This window comes from Python bivittatus, unplaced genomic scaffold (genome assembly GCF_059951505.1).
Source record: "Python bivittatus isolate LINGU-HERP-01145 unplaced genomic scaffold, Pbiv_v1 ctg000260_np1212, whole genome shotgun sequence".
In the NCBI taxonomy this organism is placed as follows: domain Eukaryota; kingdom Metazoa; phylum Chordata; class Lepidosauria; order Squamata; family Pythonidae; genus Python; species Python bivittatus.
The window spans coordinates 665913-687913 of record NW_028277055.1 but is presented as its reverse complement, the minus strand read 5'-3'; the positions used below and the strand labels follow the sequence as shown (position 1 = coordinate 687913).

Genomic DNA, 22001 nt, shown 5'->3' with positions numbered 1-22001 from the left:
AAAAGAAGGAAAATGCCTACTAAAATAACCTAGATAAATACTAAATTTCTGACTTCCTCTTTCTTTGCGCTCCAACCCATTTACAATATTTATGAACATAGACTTTAGAAACCTTACTTTAAATGTTTATATTTGCCTTATAGTATATATGGAAGGAGTAATCCTGAACTACAGCTTCCATCGGCCCAACCTGCATGGCCAATGCCCATAAATGGTGGGAGTGAAGGACAAGCTTGGAAAGAAGTCTCATGATCCAGATTCTCATCCTTTCTCCAGCATTCCTCCAACTACTTGGCCCGTTCTGACGTTCTCTGTGGCTCAGTTCAGGGGACTCCATCCCACAAAACCCCTGAGCTTGTAAGTCCATCTTGCTCTATTATATGTTATTTTCAGTCCTAACCCTTATCAGTTCCAGAGAGAACCACGTTGTTTCTTGGGTGCATGTTAAATACTAAATAAACAATTATGCAAAATGTTTTGGTGGCTGCAATTTCTGGAATGCTCACTCCCAGGTCATAAGACATGAGACTGGGCGGGAATGGGGTGGGAGGAATGAAGTGTTTAAAAATAGGGGCCACAGGAAAATGCTGCATGGGAACAGAACACAGAAAATATGTAAGAAGTGCCCAAGAGATCCAGCTAGTTTAGCTCCGCAATCTCTTTTCAGCAGTCGTGAGCCAAAGGGAACTTCTCAGGAGCTCACAAGTAGGCATGATTGCACCATAACTCTCCACCCCCACCCACCCAGATTGAATGATATTGGAGGAGGCAATCTTTATGGCACCTGGAGGGACCCGCCTTCTGCTTGCTCCCTCTGAACATTTTTAATCGATGTTTTAAATTGGGGGAAAATTCCTTATTTCTAGGAAAGCTTTGGAGTCTCACATAGATGCCATATGGATATTACATTCGTAGAAAATCAACATGGTGGATGGCTCAGGCCGTCTATATGAGAGCATCTTGGGGTGGAGGAAGTGTAGGTGCTGGGGTTAAGGGAGCCTTGTGATTGGCCAGGCCTGATGGCAGCCATTTTGTGAGAGCAACCCAACATGATCTCAGCCTTCCCAAAGAGCCCATCAGCTCCCCACGTTTGCTTCCCCCTGTGTTATAAAGAGGACTTCTGGGTTCCTGACACGCAGCTTTCCCAGTTCTATCTGCTGAGTCTGGGGATAAATATAGGTTTCGTCATCCTGCATGCGCTATTTCCCAGTTGGAGAGCTTTGTGGTGGGATGTTTTGTTCGTTTTTCTCCTGTTCTCTTTGCCTTATCACAGAACTGTTTCCTGACCACTCCAGAAAGAATGAACAGCGCACTGCTGAGGGCTTTATCCCTGACTTTACAGCACAAAGGCCCTTGTAAGCTTTGTCATAAACTTTGAATTGCAGGAAAAAAGAACGGGCATTCCCAGCTGGGCCAAGGAATAATAATAAAACATGCACAGAGCTAATCCTCAGAAAAGAATATGAAACTTAGAGCCCATTGCAGGAAGACAGAAGAATTCACATTCCACTGTTAGTTTTGCTTTTCCACATATTCAGTCATTTCAAATCTCAAGTGCCTTCTTTCCCATCTGTGAAGAACTAGGTGGATTGTTGGGGAAAAAATATTCCAAAAAAGGATAACCCTGAGCAATATTCCCATCCAGCCGTACTACTTATTTTTAGTTGCGCCATCACTGACAAAGCACGATCTTTGGTTGCTAAATGAAGATAGGCCTATAGGAGACAGCATGCTTTGGTGGGTTTGGGTGGTTCAGATGTTGATCTGAGACCAACCACTTGAGCTTGGAGCTTATTTGGTGGCTGTAGGACATTCACAATCAGTCCAACCAACCTCACAGATGTGGGCCATCTTGAGAAAATTGGGGAAATACAATGAGAAGAAAATAGAACATATTCTCACATACACCTAGGCAAACTGGTATAGCTGAATTTGGGGGTGGGGGTATATTTGAATAATTTTTGCTCTCTCTCCTCTCCTCTCCTCTCCTCTCCTCTCCTCTCCTCTCCTCTCCTCTCCTCTCCTCTCCTCTCCTCTCCTCTCCTCTCCTTCCACCCTTCCTTCCTTCCTTCCTTCCTTCCTTCCTTCCTTCCTTCCTTCCTTCCTTCCTTCCTTCCTTCCTTCCTTCCTTCCTTCCTTCCTTCCTCCCTCCCATTCTATATTTTTATGCAATTTGTTTATGTGATTTAGGAGCCACCCAACCTACAGTAGGTACAGCAGTAAAATCAGTAAACAGGACTTATAGTAGCTTAAGGACTTACAGGGGCTTACAGCATTAAAAATAATAAACAATAAAAACACAGATTGTGCCATCCAGAAAAAACTCAATACTTAATCGGATAAAATTCTGCGGAGACATGGCACCCAAGGCCTGTGGGAACAGCCAGATTTTAATGCTTTCAATACCCTTCGATCTTGCACTATTGCAGATTACTTGTGTTCACACAATGGGTTTAACTGCACCAGTTACTTAGGGGCTACACTCACTCAACAACTGGAACTAGGTTGGTTTTAACTTTGTGGGGTTTTTTTGCGGGGGGGGGGGAGGCTTGGTGTGATGGGTGAATCGTCTATTTGCTGAGATTTGTTCGTTTGATGTATTTGGCTATCCCAGAAAATGAGCTAATAACTATCAGGTTAAGCATGTTAAATGAACAAAGCTTGGGGTTTTTTTGGGGGGGGGGGCTATGCTGGGAAGGGTATTAAAACCAACCAACCAAAAGATGGAGGGTGGGGAGCCAGGGAAATAAGTAGACTATGCATCCCCAATATTTGGGGGGGGCAGTGGGCACCCCTGCTAGTTTAAGAGCAATGGCCCTAGGATAAAATGGATGCAATGGGAGGCTTGCTCATTCCCCAAATTGCTACATTGCTAGAGTTCTCCAAATTTTGTTTTGGGGTTGCAAGTGTTTCATTACTGTCCTGGGTAACTGTAGAGGGAAGAGGGAATGGCCTGGAAGGACAGGAGGAAGAGCCGCTACCAAGGCAATGGTGTCAGGTTCAGCCCAAAGAACTCCACGAGACAGTACAGGTCTAGTTCGATAGCTTTTATTAGCTTTCACGCACAAGACAGAATCTTGCCAGACTGAATCTAAACTTCTCAAGCCAGCAAGCAAACACCGCGAATTCCTCAGGGTGGTGCCAGCCTCATCCTCTTCACCTTCCCATACTCCTGCTGGGAGCTAAGGAAATGCTTATCTCCCTGAGCGTGGCCTTCACCAAACCATTCCATCACAAATGGTCAGGTAAGAGGGTCTTGAGCACGGGGCCAAGGAAGTAACTTGAGAAAACATCTCAGACAAGGTCCTCCCTAGTTCACCCAAAAATAAAATGAGGGAGGGAGAAGTACGTTCAGACATGCAATATTTTGTTACTATACCTGTTACAATAAAAGTAGTCCTAACCTATATGGCTTTCTTAAGTCTCATCTGCCCTGCCCTTTGGACTGACAGTAACTTGAAGCTCTGAAATTGGAGTTGAAATTGATAAATGGGATGACTGGGGTCCAGTAAGAATGCAGGGATTGTGTATCTCATGAAACAATGATAGCATCCATGCCACGCCGCATTGCAGCAGTCATTGCTGCAAAAGGGGCCCAAACCAAGTACTGAGTACATATGCATGCTTATACTTTGCAGAGGTCCGATATTGTTCTATTTCCAATCCTTGTGTTATTGATGTCATGTAATATTCTAATTTTCTGAGATTGTGAATTTGGGGTTTTCATAAGCTGTACACCATAATCATCACAATTATACCAAAGTAAGGCTTGACATATCTCGCTTTGCATGTAATGCGTCTATCTCATATATTGGTTTCACCTTTTGAGTTGCTGTACTGACATAAATGAACATTTGCACGATATTCTAATTTTTTGAGTTTCACCTGTATATAGGACTGCCTTTGAAGCTCTGAAATTGGAGTTGAAATTGATAAATGGGATGACTGGGGTCCAGTAAGAATGCAGGGATTGTGTATCTCATGAAACAATTATGGTTGCTGAGTAGCATCCAAAAGAAAACAATAGAACAGACTAAGCTGCTTAAAAGATCTGCTTTTGCTGTCTAATAACCTAGAAAAAGGGGTGTTGGAGAAGCCCCGGAAGGCTTACCCCACCCAGTGAGCCCAATCATTTCAATTGGTAAGTTTGCTCCCAGCCATTTCTAATAGCTGCGGATGCTCTTTTCGGCTCCCCACCCCCCAAGTCTTGTTGGGTTTTCTTCTGTATAGAGAAGCACCAGGCTTCAGTCACTGGCTGTTTATATTTTCTAAAATCATCTGTGGGGAATTTGTGGAGTCCAAGAGCTTTCTTGGAAATAAATACTGTTCTGAAAACTGGCACTTGGCAAGCAAGTTTCCTTTTCATTTCTTTCTTTAAAAAATAATAATAAAGAAACGGGCTAAGTTACTGGGCACGGGTACTATCATGGAGTTGCTTGTCATTTTCACTCTGAATGCCAAGCTCCTGATTCCAACTGGGTACCTTAAAATTAATTGAGATGGGTACCAGGGCAGGATGAGCCCGAATCAATGCGTTTGCCCCTAAACGAGCAGCCAGGAGGTTGAGAAGAGAGGAGAGGAAATGTCGATTTCCAAATAACTCTCACCTTCTGGAAAAAATCCAGCTATTGAAACCTCTACGTAAGACAAGAAAAAAGAAAGAAAAAGTGATTCATCTGCCACGCCATTCAGATGATTCCCAGATATGGCTTTGGCCAATGTTTACGATCAAGAATGACAAAGTTAGACGCCTTCCAAACCCATTGGGTCTGGTCTCCCAGTCGTAAAGGGGGTTGGGGTTTAAGCTGTGGTCTCCCGAGTCTCTGTGTTTCGGCACCATTGGTGACCTGGGATCACTCCTGCTGGTCAGAGGGAAGTCTTTAGTGACCTGTGAATGGTTCCAGGGCATAATGAAGGCAGAGGAAGTGCCCGGTGAAAAGGTGATGTAACAGACACCTCCGAGTTTTCTGGCCAAACTGATGGGGAGCGTTGATACATGCATTAGCTTAGCTCTGTTTTTCACTGTCTTGGAGTGGATATTTTCATTGGCAGAATTGGGATGGGGGGGAAAGTGCTGCTCGTTTTCTTTTCTCTTTTCCTTTATTAACCAACTGGTTCCAACAAGGTGGAAAACAAGATTAAGGGGACCGTTTTGCTTACAACGATTCCCGCCCGGGGGAGTTCTCCTCATGCCAAATCGGTCAGTCTGCAGCCATCCCGTGCCTTTCCATTGTTTAAATGTTATGACAGGATTCGACCTCGTCGTGCAGGGCCTCGCTGTGGTGCTCCAGCAGCCTCCCTTTGCTCTCCAAGAATAACACAGACACATTCGTTTCTGCAGTGGGATGTTCCCAGAGGTGAGCTGGGGGGCTCAAGAGGCAAGCTGGGGGCCCTGGCTTCACATGTGAAAATAAGTAACTTGGCCCAAACTGCATGTTTGCCCTTAGAAACTGGGGGAAAGGGAGGACCAGGGGTGTCTGGGAAGTCTTCTGTAAATACAATTGCGTGACTGATAAGAGCCAGAGATGGAAAACAGAGACTCTGTTGGACGTTGCTTTTGTAGCACCAGTTGGAGGTGCCAACTGAGAAGGACTCTTTTCTGTTTTCCATTAGAGCTAAAATTGAATTAAAAGCCATCAGACTCCAACCTGGCATCTTGCCTTCCACTCCCATCTTTTCAGGAGGAACTAACGATTTCTATAAGGCAGGGATCACCTATCTTTTCTTTGTCAGTTCTTCTGGAGAACTATCTGGACAATGAAGAGTAGGAAACCTATAGGCCGTAGGTAACCCATTTATTGTCTGCAACTCTTTAGAGTGAGTGGGCCCCAAATTTTCCAGCCCCCTTTTTTTGCATTCTGGTGGGTGATAGATGGAAGGAACAAAATGGATGCTTGTCAATGGTGGCTGAAGCTTAACTAAACAGTGAGCAGGACCATCCTGAAATGTGCACATAACCCCTCCTCCCCCATCATCTCTCTCTTGGACAACCTGTCATCCACCTGCCTTGCTACAGGGCTGAATTGCTGGCTTCCAGAAGGCTTCTGAAATTATGACCATAGCTATAGGAGCTCGGGTGGAGGACCACAAGTCAGCAACCCCTGATATAGAGCCCTCTGATAGGTCAGACCAATAGGCCTTCTGGTACAATATTGCCTGCTCTGGCAAGTTCTGTAGGTTCTACTCTGGCCAAAGTCTGAATCTGGAGAACTAACCTTGAATCTCTATCAATGGATAGCAGCTCCTTCCCCACAAAGAAGTAACCTTATACTATGTCAGAGCACCTCTGAGATCCAATGTGGTATTGTGGTTAAAGTGTTGGGTTAAGACAGGGGCCTTGAAAGTTCAGCCACAGAAACTCACTGAATGACTTTGGGCCAGTCATTCTTTTCTCAGCCCAACCTATCTTGCAGGGCTGTGGGAATAAAAATGCAGGAGGGAGTCCCAGGTCTGCCATCTTCTTTCTGGAGGAAAGGTGGGTCAGAAATGAAAGGAAGCAATACATCAATAATGTTTCCACTGATTAGGAACACCACATGGCTTTCTATCAGCCCACTGGTTGCTGTAGCAATCTTTGAGGGCTACTGAACACAACTAAAATTTCAGAAGTATCCTAGGCTTGGTTAACATTCTTGGTAGCTTAATGTGCAGGGTGAAGTTGGTCCGACATATTACAAAAAGCTGGAAAATTAATCAGAAGTCAGGTTGAATAGAGCATAGTGGTTGCAGTCTTAGGAGAACCCATCCTTATTATTCAGAGCACTGATTTCTGTCCTGCCTTTTTAATAGAAAGTTAAATCTGGAAGCACAGGTTCCTACAAACTGACTTCGGCCTACCCAGGTGCCCAGGAATGCAAAAATGCTGTGCTCATTGGTCAAGACTGCCTCCCCACAATATTTAAATAATTTCTCCTGCTGTGAGAATGACAGCAACCTGAGCCAATCCAATGTCATTTTCAGAAGTGGGTTGGCTTCATCGTAGTCATAACCTTGTTTGCTTGTTGTAATTGCAAAGGAATATAGAAATAGCAAAAAGGAGAGAGAACCGCTTTGCATAAATTCAGCATAGATGAGGGAAGACATGCCTGCCATCATATTTTAACTGCTTTGATCGGGTTATTTTTAAAAGCTTCACACACACACACACACACACACACACACACACCACTCCAGGGAATGTACTGTGCTGGAATATTTTAAGTCCTCTTGCAATAGAAACCCAACAAGACAAAACAAAACCCAAAAAAACAATACAACATCTCTGGGTTTTGACGCTTATCTTGAATTCATTTCCACCTATTATGTGTCAAACAGAGAACATGAAGTTTTGACCCAACTTATTGGTTGCTGAGAACCCAGAAGGAGAATGAAGACAGAGAGAAAGAGGAAGTACAGTAGGTGAACCAGCTGAAGAACCGATTGATACAGCTTCGAGAGAAAAGAGAATTTGGTCTTGCTGCTAAATACAGGGCTGCTGAGAAGATGAGTTGTTCATTACATAAACATCATCATTTCCCAAAAAGGCATGAATGGGAATTGAATCTAGGCACTGAGCCAAGCCAATGTTCTTAACCTCAGCCTAGAGCTGTATCACTACACACCTTGACCCTAAAGTTGGATAATCTGTTAATCTAACTACAGTAAATTGCTTTCCCTTTCTGGCTGAACATTTTTGCCTTCTGTTTCTTTGCAGTCTCATTCTCTCTATTTTTCCTCCAATCTTTCCAACCATCTGGGTATATGCATCTGTGTGTGTGTGTGTGTGCCTGTGTGTGCATGCACATAAGTATATCATCTTTATTATTTATTAACTTTACATCCTTAATAGTCAGCCCATTTAAATAACTCTGGAAGAGTGCTCAAGGTTGGGAAAGAAAAGTCTTGAAAATACCAGAACTTTAGTGTACTCAGAGTTGATGATGAGCTTGTCCATTGTGACTGTCTGCACATAGCAGAACTGTGACTGGACTGTTGGCCAACGTAGCTTTGTAGCATTCCTTATTTGATAAAGAATTTACCAAATAGCTAAGACAGAGGTTGAATCAAGTTGGGGCCAGGATATATCGCTGTTTTACCCAGTGGTGGATGGATAAGGGCAGGAGGGAGAATACAGAATGACCCTATGAAGCACATTGTCAGCCCAACTAGGTAGACCAGGTCAGAAAATCAACTCCACAGAAAGACTCCATAAGACTAGAACTAAGCTTTAATAACAGAATCTTGCAAGTCTGGTGGTGCTGTATCTCCCATCTTTCTTATACCCCAGTGAATCAGAGAGGCATTTGCCTAAGTTGTTTCCAGATATTATCATGTTTCCCAGGACTTAAAGAATGTTTCAGCCCTCTTTGCCTAGGTACTGGTTTAATAAGCGGATAGGAGACCATCACCAGGAAAGGCATGGATAGGAGACCATCACCAGGAAACCCTCAGAATTCCCCAGCCAGCATGCTTTATGATGTATGGACTTCAACTCCCAGAATTCCCCAGGCAGCATACTTTAAGATGAGTGGACTTCAACTCCCAGAATTCCCCAGCCAGGATGTTTTAAGATGGGTGGATTTCAACTCTCAGAATGCTGGCTGGGGAATTCTGGGAGTTGAAGTCCACCTATCTTAGAGTTGTCAAGGATGAGAAACATTGATCCAGTGTCTTTTAAACATCTCCAGCAAAGGAGAGACCATCCCTTCCATGAGAATCTGTTCCTCTGATGAATTGCTCTTAACATTAGGGCTTTTTTTCTGAAAACCAACCAAAATCTCTGGAAAATAATGGAAGACATGTTTCTGATGCTGGAATATTAGTGCGAAACAGGCATGGCTCAGGAGCTCTGAAATCAAATCTCCTGAAATGTTGATTTCTTACCTAAAAGCAGCTGTACGGCTGTGTCCCTTCCCTCCAAATTCAGTTGTCAGAGCAATGATGGAAAATAGAAGGCTTTAAACCAGGGTTGGGCAAGCCACATCTATGGGCTCCAAATGTCCCCAGTCCGATTTTTGACATAGTCAAAGCAGCTGAAAGTGGCACAGCTGAAATTTAATGGCAAAAGGTTAGTTTTCAGTATCAAGTGTTCTGGTGTGTGGGTGTGTGTGTGTTTGTGTGTGTGTGTGTGTTCCCTGAAAAAATAGGACTGAAATAAAATTCTAACATTTTCTAGTGACATCACGGCCGTGCTCTTCAGGAGTGCAGTTAAAAATGAAATAAAATAAACAGCTCTTGCCTCCCTATGTTTTCTCTCCGTCTTTCTCATGTTCCTGCAATAAGGAGTTTAGCTAAATAAGGTTAAAATTGGCTTGAATTTCTCCTTCAGCATGCTGTCGGAGCTCAGCCATTGCATCCTTTGTGAACCAGACCATCAAGTTAAGCCGCAAGAGGGTTTCGCTGTTTGGATTTCAAATGCTAGGTGAGCACGCCGCGATTGTGTTGTGTTAACCTGAGTTTGGGATTAAGCATGTTATAAGAACTTAGCCAAATTGTTTCCACTGTAGGGATAATAGCAGCTGGGGCAGGGGTGGGATTGGAGAAATGTCATCAGAGAAAGGATTAAACTGCCTTCCTCCCCCACAGCTATTTTTATCAAATTTCCTTCTAGAGAGTTAGCCCTACTGAAGGGGAAAGAACCGTTTGCAGATAAGCTTCACCAGTTGCCGATAAGAGATCATTGTTGTTTATCAGCTCACAATGCCATTCTGCACCACACCCAGCAACGATTTTATGAACGGTCACGCTCTATAAATAATTATCAAGCTTTGCACCCTCTACTTTTCTTTTCCTTCTGACCTCTCCTTTTACCATGGCTGCCAGATCTGGTTGCAAAAACACGAGCCATCATTAGATGGTAGCAAAGAGACACAGAAAACAAAGCGTTTCCTGTCATCTAGTGCAGGGTTTCTCAACCTCAGCAACTTTAAGATGGGTGGACTTCAACTCTCAGAATTCCCCAGCCAGCCATGGTGGCTGGGGAATTCTGGGAGTTGAAGTCCACCCATCTTAAAGTTGCTGAGGATGAGGAACCCTGATCTAGTGGTCATCTAGATTTCTGGGAGTTGAAGCCCACCCATCTTAAAGTTGCTGAGGATGAGGAACCTGATCTAAGTGGACATCTAGATTTTTGCAATCTGATATCCTCCCTTCTATCTACCTTCTCTTCCAATAATCCAAATATACGTGTGGGTTCCCCCCAGATGATACTCCATATATCTAACATGTGTTTATGACCTAACAGATTGATACTCTTGAAGTCTTGTTAGTCTTCAAGGTGCCACAAGACTGGAATCATTTTTATTTTGCTGTTCAGATCCACATTCCCACCCCCACTTGAGCTTGATGGTTTCAAGGGTGCCTTCCAACATTTGAATTAAATATAAAGCAGATGATAATCTGAACATTAATGCTTCATTGGATTAGCTCTGGCCATGGGAGAATCTCAAAGAACAGATGACTTTTTTCCCCTCTAGTTCCAGCAAGAAGGAGCTGAACATTCCACATAAAAGGGAATCTGAACAGCATTCAATCAGTGCATTAACTGTGCAGTGTGGTAGGAAGAGAGCTGTGTTAGTCTATGGAGGCAAAAAATCAGGAGGATCAGGAAAAGACCTCCTTTTCAGGTTGACAAATTTTGCTAAAGGGCATCAGCTTTTGGGAGACATCAGATAGGCTTCAGGCGATCTCAGAAGGTGGCAATAAATACATTGCAGCTATCAAGTGATAAGCTACTTGTAATGTCTTGCACAGGTCTTACCTGTGTTGGTATCACCTGTCTCCCCTTCCCTTCCCCACTTCGCCTCGTCCCAATTTAAATCCTACATCAGTGGGGTACTCCATGCAATGAAGGAAGTGAACGGTAGTCCATGACAGCTTATGCCTTTTAATAAAATATTAGTCAGAGACGGTGCCACCAGATTCCTTCTGATTTTTGGCTAACCGGGCAGCACTATCTAGGTTTACTCAGAAGTCAGCCCCATAAATGACAATAAGGCTTTCTTCCAGTGAGTGGATATCTTTCCCTTGCATCACACACTCCAGCAACTCAAACTCTGAAATGCCATTCAATGCGTAATTGAGGATCAGTTTCAGGTTAAAAAGGAACCATTTCAAATACCGACAGACATGATTAGGGATGGAGAAAGATTCCTATTTCTCCTCTAGCATTTATTGACCTGTGGGGAGAAAACCCTGATAGCTGGAATAAGATGTCCTTCAATTGCAGAAGGCAGGTGTAAAGTTCTCAAGATGAGACACGGCATATATAATGTATGCAAACACTAGGAAGAAGAAGATCCTTTTAAAGAAAAGGATCCTGAATGAAAATCTGAAATTTATATACCCACAATGGAGGACTGGTTGGTGAAGATGACAGAATTTGCAGAGATGGCAAAGTTGGGGGCGGCTGGTGCCTTGAGGATGCTCCCTGAGCCTAATCATTTTTAGTTTACTATCAATCTTGGAAGATATTTATTATTTGTAGGGCTATTGTTATATGGTATTTTAATTAATATTTATTATTTTACTATAAATCGCCCAGAGTCGCTTTCAGGGAGATGGGCATGAAAAAGGTGGAATGAATGAATGAATGAATGAATGAATGAATGAATGAATGAATGAATGTGTGTGTGTAGGGAGCCATGATGCTTAGAGCAAGAGGATAAAATATAAATGCATTTATAACTATTGGAAAGAAGATTGGAAGCCACTTCTTTGTATTTTTTTCTTTTTCTTTTTTTTTCTTTTTCTCTTTCATTTCTTTTTTGTTTACTGACCACTTTTCTTTTACTTGACTTTCTTTTTTTCTTTAAATTGGTATTGTTTTTATTCTGTAAAAAAATTCTTCAATAAAAGTTAATTAAAAAAAAAAGAAAACCTGAAATTTATAAAGAGGTGGTCAGAGGTAACCCCTGTCCTCTGTTTTTACATATTTATTACAGAGGCTGCAATTAATATGGACAGTGATTAATCCAAGCTTTATAAAGGGGAAAGAAAATTGACTGCATTTACAGATGATGTAGCTGAAATGGTAGAGCAAGAGAACTGCTAAACATACTAATTACAACCAATTCAGCCTTTTGGGAACAACAGATGCAAAGACAGAAATGAGAAGGGAAGATATGAAGGACAAACAGCTTGAAGCAAATCGGGGGGGGGGGGGTAGCTCTGTCATCGCCTGGAGGTGACGTCTCCAGGTGCTGCTGAACAAAACTCCCACATCTCTTTCTCTGATGCTGCTGGCTGGGGCTGCTGGGAGTTGTAGTTGAGAAACATCTGCAGGGCTATACACTTCCCACCCATTTTACGTATTTGGAAAGCAAAAGTAAGGAGAGATTTAAGAGGGAAGGTATTTTCTAAAGAGAGAGAGAGAGAGAGAGATTGATTAAGGGAGTAATAAATTAAACTTAATAATAAATTAAAAGTAATAAAATAAAAGGCACTGTTATAGCCTAGGCATAATCTGCATGGATGCGGAGCACAGATGTAATAAAGTAAATTTAAGGAAATTGGAAATATTAAGGTGAGCAGAAAGGAAAACAAATAAAGAGGTTGGGTGGTGTTACTCCCTCTGACACTTTCTAGAAGTGTGAAAGTCCCTTTCAGCTCCTGAAGACTACAGACACACATCCACGTAGTGTTCTTGGCAACAAGACGGAAGTGGTTCCAGGATGCTTTTCAACTTCCCAGTTAGCCTCGTCCCTGGGATTTCCTGGTGGTCTCCTATCCAAGGACTAACAAGATCTGATACTGCTTAACTTTTGGAGAATAGCCAAGGTTGACTCGATGCTGCCTCTAGCAGGGCGAGGGGCAAAAAAGCAGTGATGGAAAAGGACTGGATATGGAAAATCTCCAGCGCTTCGGTCTAATATGGCCGGCAGAGGTTCTCATCTGACCAGACTGAAACCCAGCTTGTGGTGAGTCCTGGTTTGGAACTAGGGCAGTGTTGTCCAAACTTGGCCACTTTAAGATAAGTGGACTTCAACTCCCAGAATTCCCCAGCCAGCATGGCTGGCTAGGAAATTCTGGGAGTTGAAGTCCACTCATCTTAAAGTTTGGACAACACTGTCCATTGGCCAAGTTTGGACAACACTGAACTAGGGCAATTTGGGAATTCCCACTGTTATGCTGGTGGAGTGCTCGGAAGATGACTGGTTTGTTTTTAAAAGATGATTTGATACAACAGTCATCGCCGTATGACTGCAGAGGGGTCGAGAGCAAACCACGATGCAATGTAGAGGGACCTCATCAAATGCTACCCTTGCATACTTACAGACCAATGTGAGATGAATCACATTTTGTCATTTGCCTCCTCCCCTCCCCCTGCTGCAGGGGCTCCTGTGTGATGCCTGACGTGGCCAGCAAGACTTGACAACATTTTGAGAGAGGACTTTGGGGCTGTGAGAGTGTCCCACAACTCATTGTGGGCTGGAGGTCATGTGTGGCCCGGTGGAATGGAAGCATTCATCCTACCAGCTCGATACAGGCTGCAAGATGTACTATTGACCCATAGAACCGTCTTGCCAATTTTTCTTTTTATTTAGAAAAAAAACAGCAGACACAAAACCAGAGAACACCCACAGCCCTCCTCCCCAAACCGATACTTGCACCCTGACAAGCATGAATGTTGGTTGTGAACTGATGACGTGAAGCCAGCTTCTTACGGTCCCGTGGATCTGAGATGTCTGTATCTCTCAGACATGCAGGTAGGTTTTCGACATCCAACAATCTCCTTTTCACAGCTTAGTTACCACAAACAGTTCACTAGAGATGGAAACAAGGTCCTTGCCCCCCCCATCTCCTCCTATCACAGTTTGTTCTTGACCGAAGATGGAGAGTAATTCTATTTTTATAACCATCACAAGTTTTCTCCTGCAACAACAAAAGGTGATTTCCAGAGCATTATTATTATTATTTTTTGCAAGTACAAACATAAAAGTTCAAAACAACCCCGCTCCTTTGATTTAATCCAGAGAGAGGCAGCAACCTTCTTCCAATAGGCTGAAACATGGGCATTAAAAAATCTACATTATCTTCTCACTGCAGGAGAGATTGTGGTTTTAACACTGAAGGATCCAGCTTGTGCTTACAGTCATATGATGTGAAAGAATTAGAACACATTACAATAAAAAAGAAGGTACAAATAGGAAGCCAGGAGAGAGATTGACCACTACAACCATTCATAAGGATACACATATAATACAACATTGTCCTCAAACATCCAGTAGTAAACTCCGTTTGGCAGAGTCCTGCACAAATCATGATTGCAATGAGAGGAGTGAGCAGCTCTGCATTTGAAGAGGCCAGACAGTTTTCAATATTTAGAGGATATCATCAATGGAAATTTATACTGAATAAAGTTCAGATAAACACAATATTTTATGGTCTACTAAGGAATGATACTTCACAGAACCATCAGGATGCAAGTTCTGATGAGGTTCTGAGTAATTAAAACCAAGAGTAATGTGTGTCTGCAGCAGCTTTCCATAATTTGGCATCTTCCAGATGTGCCAGGATCTCAATGCCCAACATCCCAAACCAGCATGGCTGGAAATCTGGGGAACTATAACCCCAACAGGGTTGAAGGACATTTAGCTCGTGGAAGGCCAATCTCCAGAAAACTATCCAACTGGGATGAGAGATGGAGTTACATACCCAAGAAGACAGAGAGTTAATATACATAGTGAATAATCTTGATTCAACCTCTCCAAGTTATCCATTGAAGAGAAGAACTGTAGTGAGAGTCCTCTGCAGATTAGAGGTTCACCAAGTGTCAGTGGATACAGAAACTGGAGATTCAAATATGGTGAAGATAAAAACAGTGCTTTGTTACATGGAAGACATTTAAGAAATAACCCAGAGGACTTAAGTCATATCAGTTAGACTTAGTTCTATACTTAAATAGGAGTCATGTTTAATAAGCTAACATCAGCAGTAGCAATTATTCTCCCCAAGGCCTACTTGAAACGATACGTAAACGATAGATGGGCTTCAGTTTTTAATAAGTAAGTCGCTCAGACTTTTGGTGTACTGCAACATGAAAACAAATCGGCTTGATGAATGCCTTTTCTCAATCAGTTCACATCCATTCCTAAAAAGGGGACATATCAGAAATTCCTCCTTGAGTTTATTCCGCACTCTCCTTTTCAGGTTGCATTTATGTCCAAAATTTGAGACCCAATTTTGGATAGTTCCAAACTGGTTTCTCTTCTACCTCCCCTCCTCCCTCTGTGGTCCAGTGGTTGTTTTCTGATCTGCAGATCACAAGCCTCAAAATAGACAGAGGGAACAACTGATTTTTTCCCCAGGAGTCAACATTTAGCAGGCATCTGGGGGATGTTTAAATGCCCATTCACCAGCCATTTCAATGGCTTGTACGAGATTGTCCTATGTCTCTTTGTCCTATGTCTCTTTTTCCACAATTGGTGGACCCACAAGTTCAGTCTGTGTCCACCTGGACAGCAGAATAAAGTGGTAGAAACTTGGGAAGCCCTTGAGAAGAATCCTGAGGCCCAGCCTCTTTCTTCCATGGTAAGGAACCACAATGAAGGCTTCCATGTGAAAGCACCCTTGAGAGAATCCCAGCTGCCATCAAGGAAGTTCCCATGTAACTTACATTTCAAAGGGCTGTTTGCTAGACATATTGTTTTTTAGAAGCACTGCTACTTGGGCGGCTGGACTGCCTTTCCTGAGAGAGATGGATTTCAGAGGCTCCTGTTGCAAAGAGATCAGGAGGCTTAGCCTGGTTTTGCAAGGCCAGGGTTTCTTCTGTGTTGTAGTTGGCCCAGTTCTGCTCACTGGAGAGCTTGTTGTATCCCTGGTAGGGTGGGGAATGCCTGTCTGCCATGGGGAGGTAAAAATCTGGTGGATAAGGCCCAGTTGGCATTTTACCAAGCTTTGTTGAGAAGCCATTGTCATCAGAGGGCAGAGGGGGAGCAGAGGATGGGGAACAGCAGTTATTTGTCTTTACCCTGCTGGCTATGTGCTTACAAAAGAGGTGGAAAAGCTCCAGAAGGTTGAGGACAAGGGAGATCAAGCCCATTACCAGCATGAAAAGGATGAAGATGGTTTTTTCAGTGGGACGGGACATAAAGCAGTCCACGTAGTGTGGGCATGGAGAGCCCTGGCACACATAGAGAGCATCCATGACAAAGCCATATAGGTACCACTGGCCAAGGAGAAAGCCTGCCTCAAAGATGGTCTTGAAGATCACACTGATGACATAGGTCCACATCAGAGGCCCACGGATTTTAATTCGGCCATCTTCAGCCACACAGATCTTGGCCATCTTCTTCTCCACTGTCATCAGCATAGCTGCCACCTTGTAATCTTTGGCTTGCAATGCCCGGAGTTCACTCTCCTGCTCCTTCAGCTTCTCCTCTTGCCGGGAGAGATAGATGACATGCCCCAGGTAGACCAAGGTTGGGGTGCTGACAAAGAGGAACTGCAGGACCCAGTAACGAATATGGGAAATAGGGAAGGCTTTGTCATAGCAGACGTTGGTACAACCAGGCTGCTTGGTATTGCACACAAAATCTGACTGCTCATCCCCCCAGACGGACTCCCCAGCTAGACCCAGGATCAAGATTCGGAAAATGAAGAGGACTGTCAGCCAGATCTTGCCGATGACTGTTGAATGCTCCTGCACCTGGTCCAGTAACTTCTCCAGGAAACCCCAGTCGCCCATCCTGTGCTAAGGATAGTAGAGAGGCAGGAATTAACAAGGGATCCATAATCATTTCATGAAAGCTTGAGGTTCCTACCAACACCTAAGTTACAGATGGGCAACCTTCCTGGACTACCTTGGCCTCCCAGGAGCCTTCAAGGGGTCCACAGGAAGATAAGGCTAGTGAATGGGACCATAATTCACCCCACCCCATTGCTGTGAAACCTCATTTTCTTCTCACAATGGCTGGACTCATACCCTATTTTAAGCTCAAACCAAAGAGAGTACATTATGGTGGTGCTTACACAACATTCTTAATTTGGTTATTGGAGGAACTCCTTGTCTAAATTACACTATAAGCAGCAAAGCCACAAAAATTAACCAAGTTTAAAACTAACTGAGTTTAATATGTTAGGCAAATACAACTGTCAAGTTTGAAATCGATCTGATTCGATGTCTTGGGGGAACACAGAATATAGCTGAGCATGATTTATGAATGGAGTCACATTTTAAAACGCTATACTCCTATTTTACCCAGCAGTAGGCTGCCAGCAGTTAAACTAAAGACTCAGAACCTTTTCTTTACAGCTTCAGCGGGCTGGAGCTGGGGACCTCATCCAAAGTGATGATGCTGAAATATTTTTTTTGCCTGGGTGAGTGTGGGTGAGTAGAGGAGAAAAGTGATGTGAACGAGTCCCTTTCCTTCTTTTAGTAACACAACACACACATGTGTGTTATAAACACGGCTTTAAGACGATCGGACTGAAAGAAATGCTCTTCTGAATAGTAGAGCGGAAACTTAAATAGGTAGGTGGGAGAGAAAGGACCTGTTTTAAAAAACAAGGGCTGTGCAGAAATGTCTTTTCAACTCTACAGTGTGGGCCATCAAGACATGACCTAAAGGAAACAGAAGAGGAACACCTGCAAACAGGGGCTGGGTGTGTTAGGCCTAAACTCCCTTAATTTCCAGCTCGCACAGCCAACCAGTTGTTTGGAGGATAACCAGATGGGGCATCTGACCCCTTGACACAGCCTCGCCCTATCTGGTGTCCTCTAGAAGTGTTTTTTTTTTTAAAATAATTTTTATTCAAATATTTTTTACAATAATAAAAGACAAGCATGCAGTATAAAGCTATAGAAAAGAAAAAGCGCGAAGAAAGCGATAAGACAAGTCAGTGAAAAAAAGAGTAAATAGAGAAAAAGAAAACATCTATTAAGAAGCTGCTTCTGATCTTTACAGCAGTTACAAATGAATTTATCACCTATCCTCCCTCTTTAAGATTACATCATAATTCTCTTCTTCCCATCTTCTCCCTTTCCTAAATCATCAAATCCATAAGTCACCAATTCCATTTTTTTTTTCCATTTTAAATCACCAGTTCATTTTCTTCCCTTTTGCCTTGCCCTACCCAGTGCCCTCTAGAAGGGTTGAGCGCTACCTGGCAACTCTGCCAACCAAATCCTTCAGCACGATTTATTTATTTATTTGCCTACCTCTTCACTTCATTGTGATAAACGTCGTGTTGTTTCCATACATTGATGTTTGCATAATATGTTTAAAAACGATGAACGTTCTATTATTGAAATAACTTAGGACATCTTTTCTTTTTCTTTTTTTCTATTCTCAATATTCTATCAGTATGAATTACAATTTAGGAAGGCAGTATTACAAGTATAACATGATTAAGGTTTTTTTCATCCAAAGTTGAGTACAACATTGGAAAAGAACCACTACAACTCACATCAAAGTAATTGTTATATACTAGAGATTTCGATCTTAAGCTGATTACTTATTAAAGTCTCTCTTGTATTGTCACTTTGGGTGTGTGTGTGTGTGTGTAGATAGATATGTTTATTAATATTTAAAATGGGGGGAGAAAAAAAAAAGACTAGTATCCAGAAAGATGCTAGTTTATAAGAATGCCACCAGTTTCATGTGGTCCCCTGGATATTCTTTGAAGATAAAAAATGGTAGGGGTTGGGATCCAGTGCTTTCTTTGGAAGATTGCTCAAGAAAAAGGAGAGAAAAAGGTAGAATGGAAGCTGTAGGGAGCCCCTGAATGGGGTAGAGCAGGTAAGTAACTTGAGAATAACCACACCCATCAACACATGTTGTAGGAGTCCAACCGTGCATCACAACAAGCTTCCAACATTCCAGGTGGGCACCCATTTGCCCCAAAAACTTTATCTGTCCCTCTACTAGATCATCTGGCACACAGCATCCAGTAAATGTTGACTTTTGAAAGCTGCGCCAGGAGGAAACACATGTTACGGCAAAATCCCATATAAGTATCTCAGGCAGTACAAACTCTTTCATGACCTCCAGCTTTGTCAGGTTCAGCTTAACATAGGAGAATTAGATCTTCTGGGAAAAACAATACAGTCTGCAAGATGGCTTACAGTTCAAAAGGAAATTCTGGAAACCGAAAGGTGGTTTATTTTTGCTCTTCTTCCGGTAGGGGCCTATAAATATCTTGATTTTTCGAAAATGGTCGAATGGACCGTTCGCTTACAATAAGAGAAAGATTTAGGGGCCGCAACACTGTAATTTTTCCTCCGAGAGTCGAACACAACTGCCCTTCTGAAATTAGAAGTAGTGCGAAGGGTGGAGTTAAAAATAATTTGCATCTGTGCCCGGTCAGGAGTTTAAAAAAATGATTTCAAAGCAATCAATGATTGTAAAAGTCCACTTTCAAATAAAGCTACCTGTTAACTGGCTTAGATATATTCTCCGAAGTATGGAAACCTAGCAGTTTTACAGATGGGAGAAGGAGGAAGCATGAGGTTTTAAGCACGCCGTCATAAAGCCAAATGCATTCTCTTTCACCTTGTAAGAACTATTCCACTCCAGCGTCCCTGTTCTTCGTGATTTTCTACGGCCCTCCCTCTATGGCCCATTTTAAAAAGATAGAGAAGCAGGATACGGACCACGAATGGTCCAGCCAGTGCTTCGCTGGCATTTAAAGCCGCTGCTTTTAAAATCTCCCACCCAGAAAGGCAACGTAGGAGGAGAGCCGCGATAGTCTAGGGGGGTAGTTGAAAATCTGGTAATGTGCGCCTTTTAATAAAGCGTGTGGTTTGGAAAAGATGCCCCCAGACTCCTTCTGTCTCAGGAAGGCAGTAGAACTGGAGGAAAAAGTATCAAGCGATTAAAGTTACCCAAGAGACGTGCTGGCTGCCCAGCTGGGTCTGCGATGAATTTTTCTCTCTTTCTCCAGCCTCGGCAGCTGCCCAGAACTTACAAAGGGTTAGTACTGCCAGTGGCTTTGGTAAATGGGGGGGAAAAGCTTTTAAAAATTATCCGGTTTCTTCCTTTTAGAGTAGGTTGCTCTGTAGACAAACTTTTTCCTGACAGGGAGATAAACATAGCCACTGGCTGTCTACATCTCTGAAAGGCACAGTGGGAGCTGGAGGCGTTGGCAACCTGAACTGATTTGTTGTTGGTATGATTCTCGTTGGGTTTGCTCTTGGAAAAATCAGGACCTCCAGACAGAGGCGGGCATGCTTGGTTTTGAAGAATTCCTCGGGGTATGAGCACTAGCTCTTCTCCAATAAGTCAATGAGGACTAGTAACTTCCTTTTGAAGTTCTAACAAGCCAACATGCAGTCTGAAGAAAGCTAGAATGCTTGCCATGCTGAAGCAGAGCAGAAGAGGATGGCAAACTGACTGCTGCCTCGGATCTCCTTGATATGCCAGTCCGGTAGAGAAAAGCAGATGTTATAAATAAACCTTTCTCTTAAATCTTAAAATGGAATAAAGGCTGTCATGCCAAGAGGGAATAGTTTTGAAGCACCGAAATGTGAAAATCAGAGTTATCGTTCTTCTTTCAATCAAAGCAACTGCCTCCAGGGCTTTCACGTTTAGGACGGTTTAACAAATTTGAAGACGGTTGTACTCACCCACAAATCAAAGGGATTTTCCTGGCTTAAAAGTCCTCATCAAAAGTTTGGGGATTGGGGTTCTTGGTTTCAGCTGCGCTCCCGAAGAAAAACTGGAGCTGAGCTGAGATGCAGGACGGGAGTGAGTGCAGCAAACTCCCAGAATCCAGGGCACTTGGAGCCTGTTATGAAGAGTAAAGAAGGGAAAAGTTTATTATAATAATCCTTGGATGAGTTAACAGGGGGGAGGAGTGAGAGGAAACGAGTGGGGGAAGAGGAGGAGAAAAAACCTTGACTAGGCAGTTCAATTGTCTTTGGCTACTCTGACTTAACAAAAAAAGCAACTCACAGCTGATCAGGCAGGTGGGAAGAAGGAATAGCTGAAGGTGACTTCACCTGCCTCCTGGTTGAAAGAGCTTAGCAGGGTGGCTCACATCACACAGGTTGTGTGCACAAAACTCACGGAAGCAGGTCAATTAAAGATGTAGCAGCTGAATTTGCATACCATTCTACAGTAGTTTGTCATTTTGGCAACTTTAAGTTGGGTGGACTTCAACTCCCAGAATTCCCCAGCCAGCACGCTGGCTGGGGAATTCTGGGAGTTGAAGTCCACCCATCTTAAAGTTGAAAATCGCTGCTCTCGAGTTTGTTCATGGAAACTGGGGGCAGGTTTGGGGGAACTTAGTACCTTGTGTGAACCCAGTCCACTGGGGTAGCTTATAGTTCAAGGACTGATGCAACCCCCCCCATAAAAAAAACCTGGGTTAATATAAAACCCGGCTCGGCAGGTTGTGTGAACCCCGGCATAGAAGCAAAGGGAGGGAAAATTCTCGCTTTGCTAAACAGCCGTAGCAGCAGGGTGGTGGCGGCGGCGGTGGGAGAATATATTGGTCTGGAGCCTGGCTGAGGAAAGAGGAAGCAGAGGAAAACAGCGGAGACTGAAATAACAATTGGTGCCTCTGTTGCGCGGCAACTCCGGCCAGGAGCAATGCAAGGGAAATCCTGGACGGGAGGCATTTGCCAGCACCTTGCAAAGCGTGGGAATCAGGAGCAGGAAAAGGGGGGGGGGGTTTAAGCAGGGAATCCCTGCAGTCATTGGGGCAGGGAGCAAGCAAGGCCCCCTTGCTTTGGGGACCTGACCAAGCAGCTTGGAGGTGGGAGAACCCCCTTGGGGTGGACCATCTTATCTTCTCATATCGCAACTCCAGGAGGCAGCCCACACTGATCTAGCAATCTCGGCGAGCAATCAGACTGGAAGGAAAAACCTGCTGACCAGCCGGCTGTAAATTTAAACAATAAAGGGCAGGCATTTGTTAAATACTAGTGCCTGTTTTTTTTTTGTTTTTTTTTTGCCTGTGGAAATGATGAGATGAAGAAAGAGTTAAAAAACGACGGAGCGTGGCTCTAAAATGCACCCAACGAAATAAGACTTAATGATATCAGTACATTTTAAAATCACATTGATAAATAAATGATC

General features: G+C 43.3%; 1 protein-coding gene across 2 annotated transcripts; it reads right to left on the bottom strand.

Moving 5' to 3' along the window:
- Nucleotides 1–13489: 13489 nt before the first annotated feature.
- On the bottom strand, nucleotides 13490–20897 carry GJA4 (gap junction protein alpha 4). 2 transcript variants are annotated; one of them, XM_088140233.1, is made up of 3 exons: nucleotides 20874–20897; nucleotides 20546–20706; nucleotides 13490–16667 (listed from the first exon to the last, which is right to left on the bottom strand). In XM_088140233.1, the coding sequence occupies exon 3, from the start codon at nucleotides 16664–16666 to the stop codon at nucleotides 15614–15616; it is 1053 nt and encodes a 350-aa protein (XP_087996359.1). In that variant the 5' UTR covers nucleotide 16667; nucleotides 20546–20706; nucleotides 20874–20897; the 3' UTR covers nucleotides 13490–15613. The 2 variants fall into 2 exon arrangements, with proteins under 2 accessions (XP_087996359.1, XP_087996358.1); XM_088140232.1 differs by having other exon boundaries at nucleotides 13490–16672; nucleotides 20874–20892.
- Nucleotides 20898–22001: the final 1104 nt, after the last annotated feature.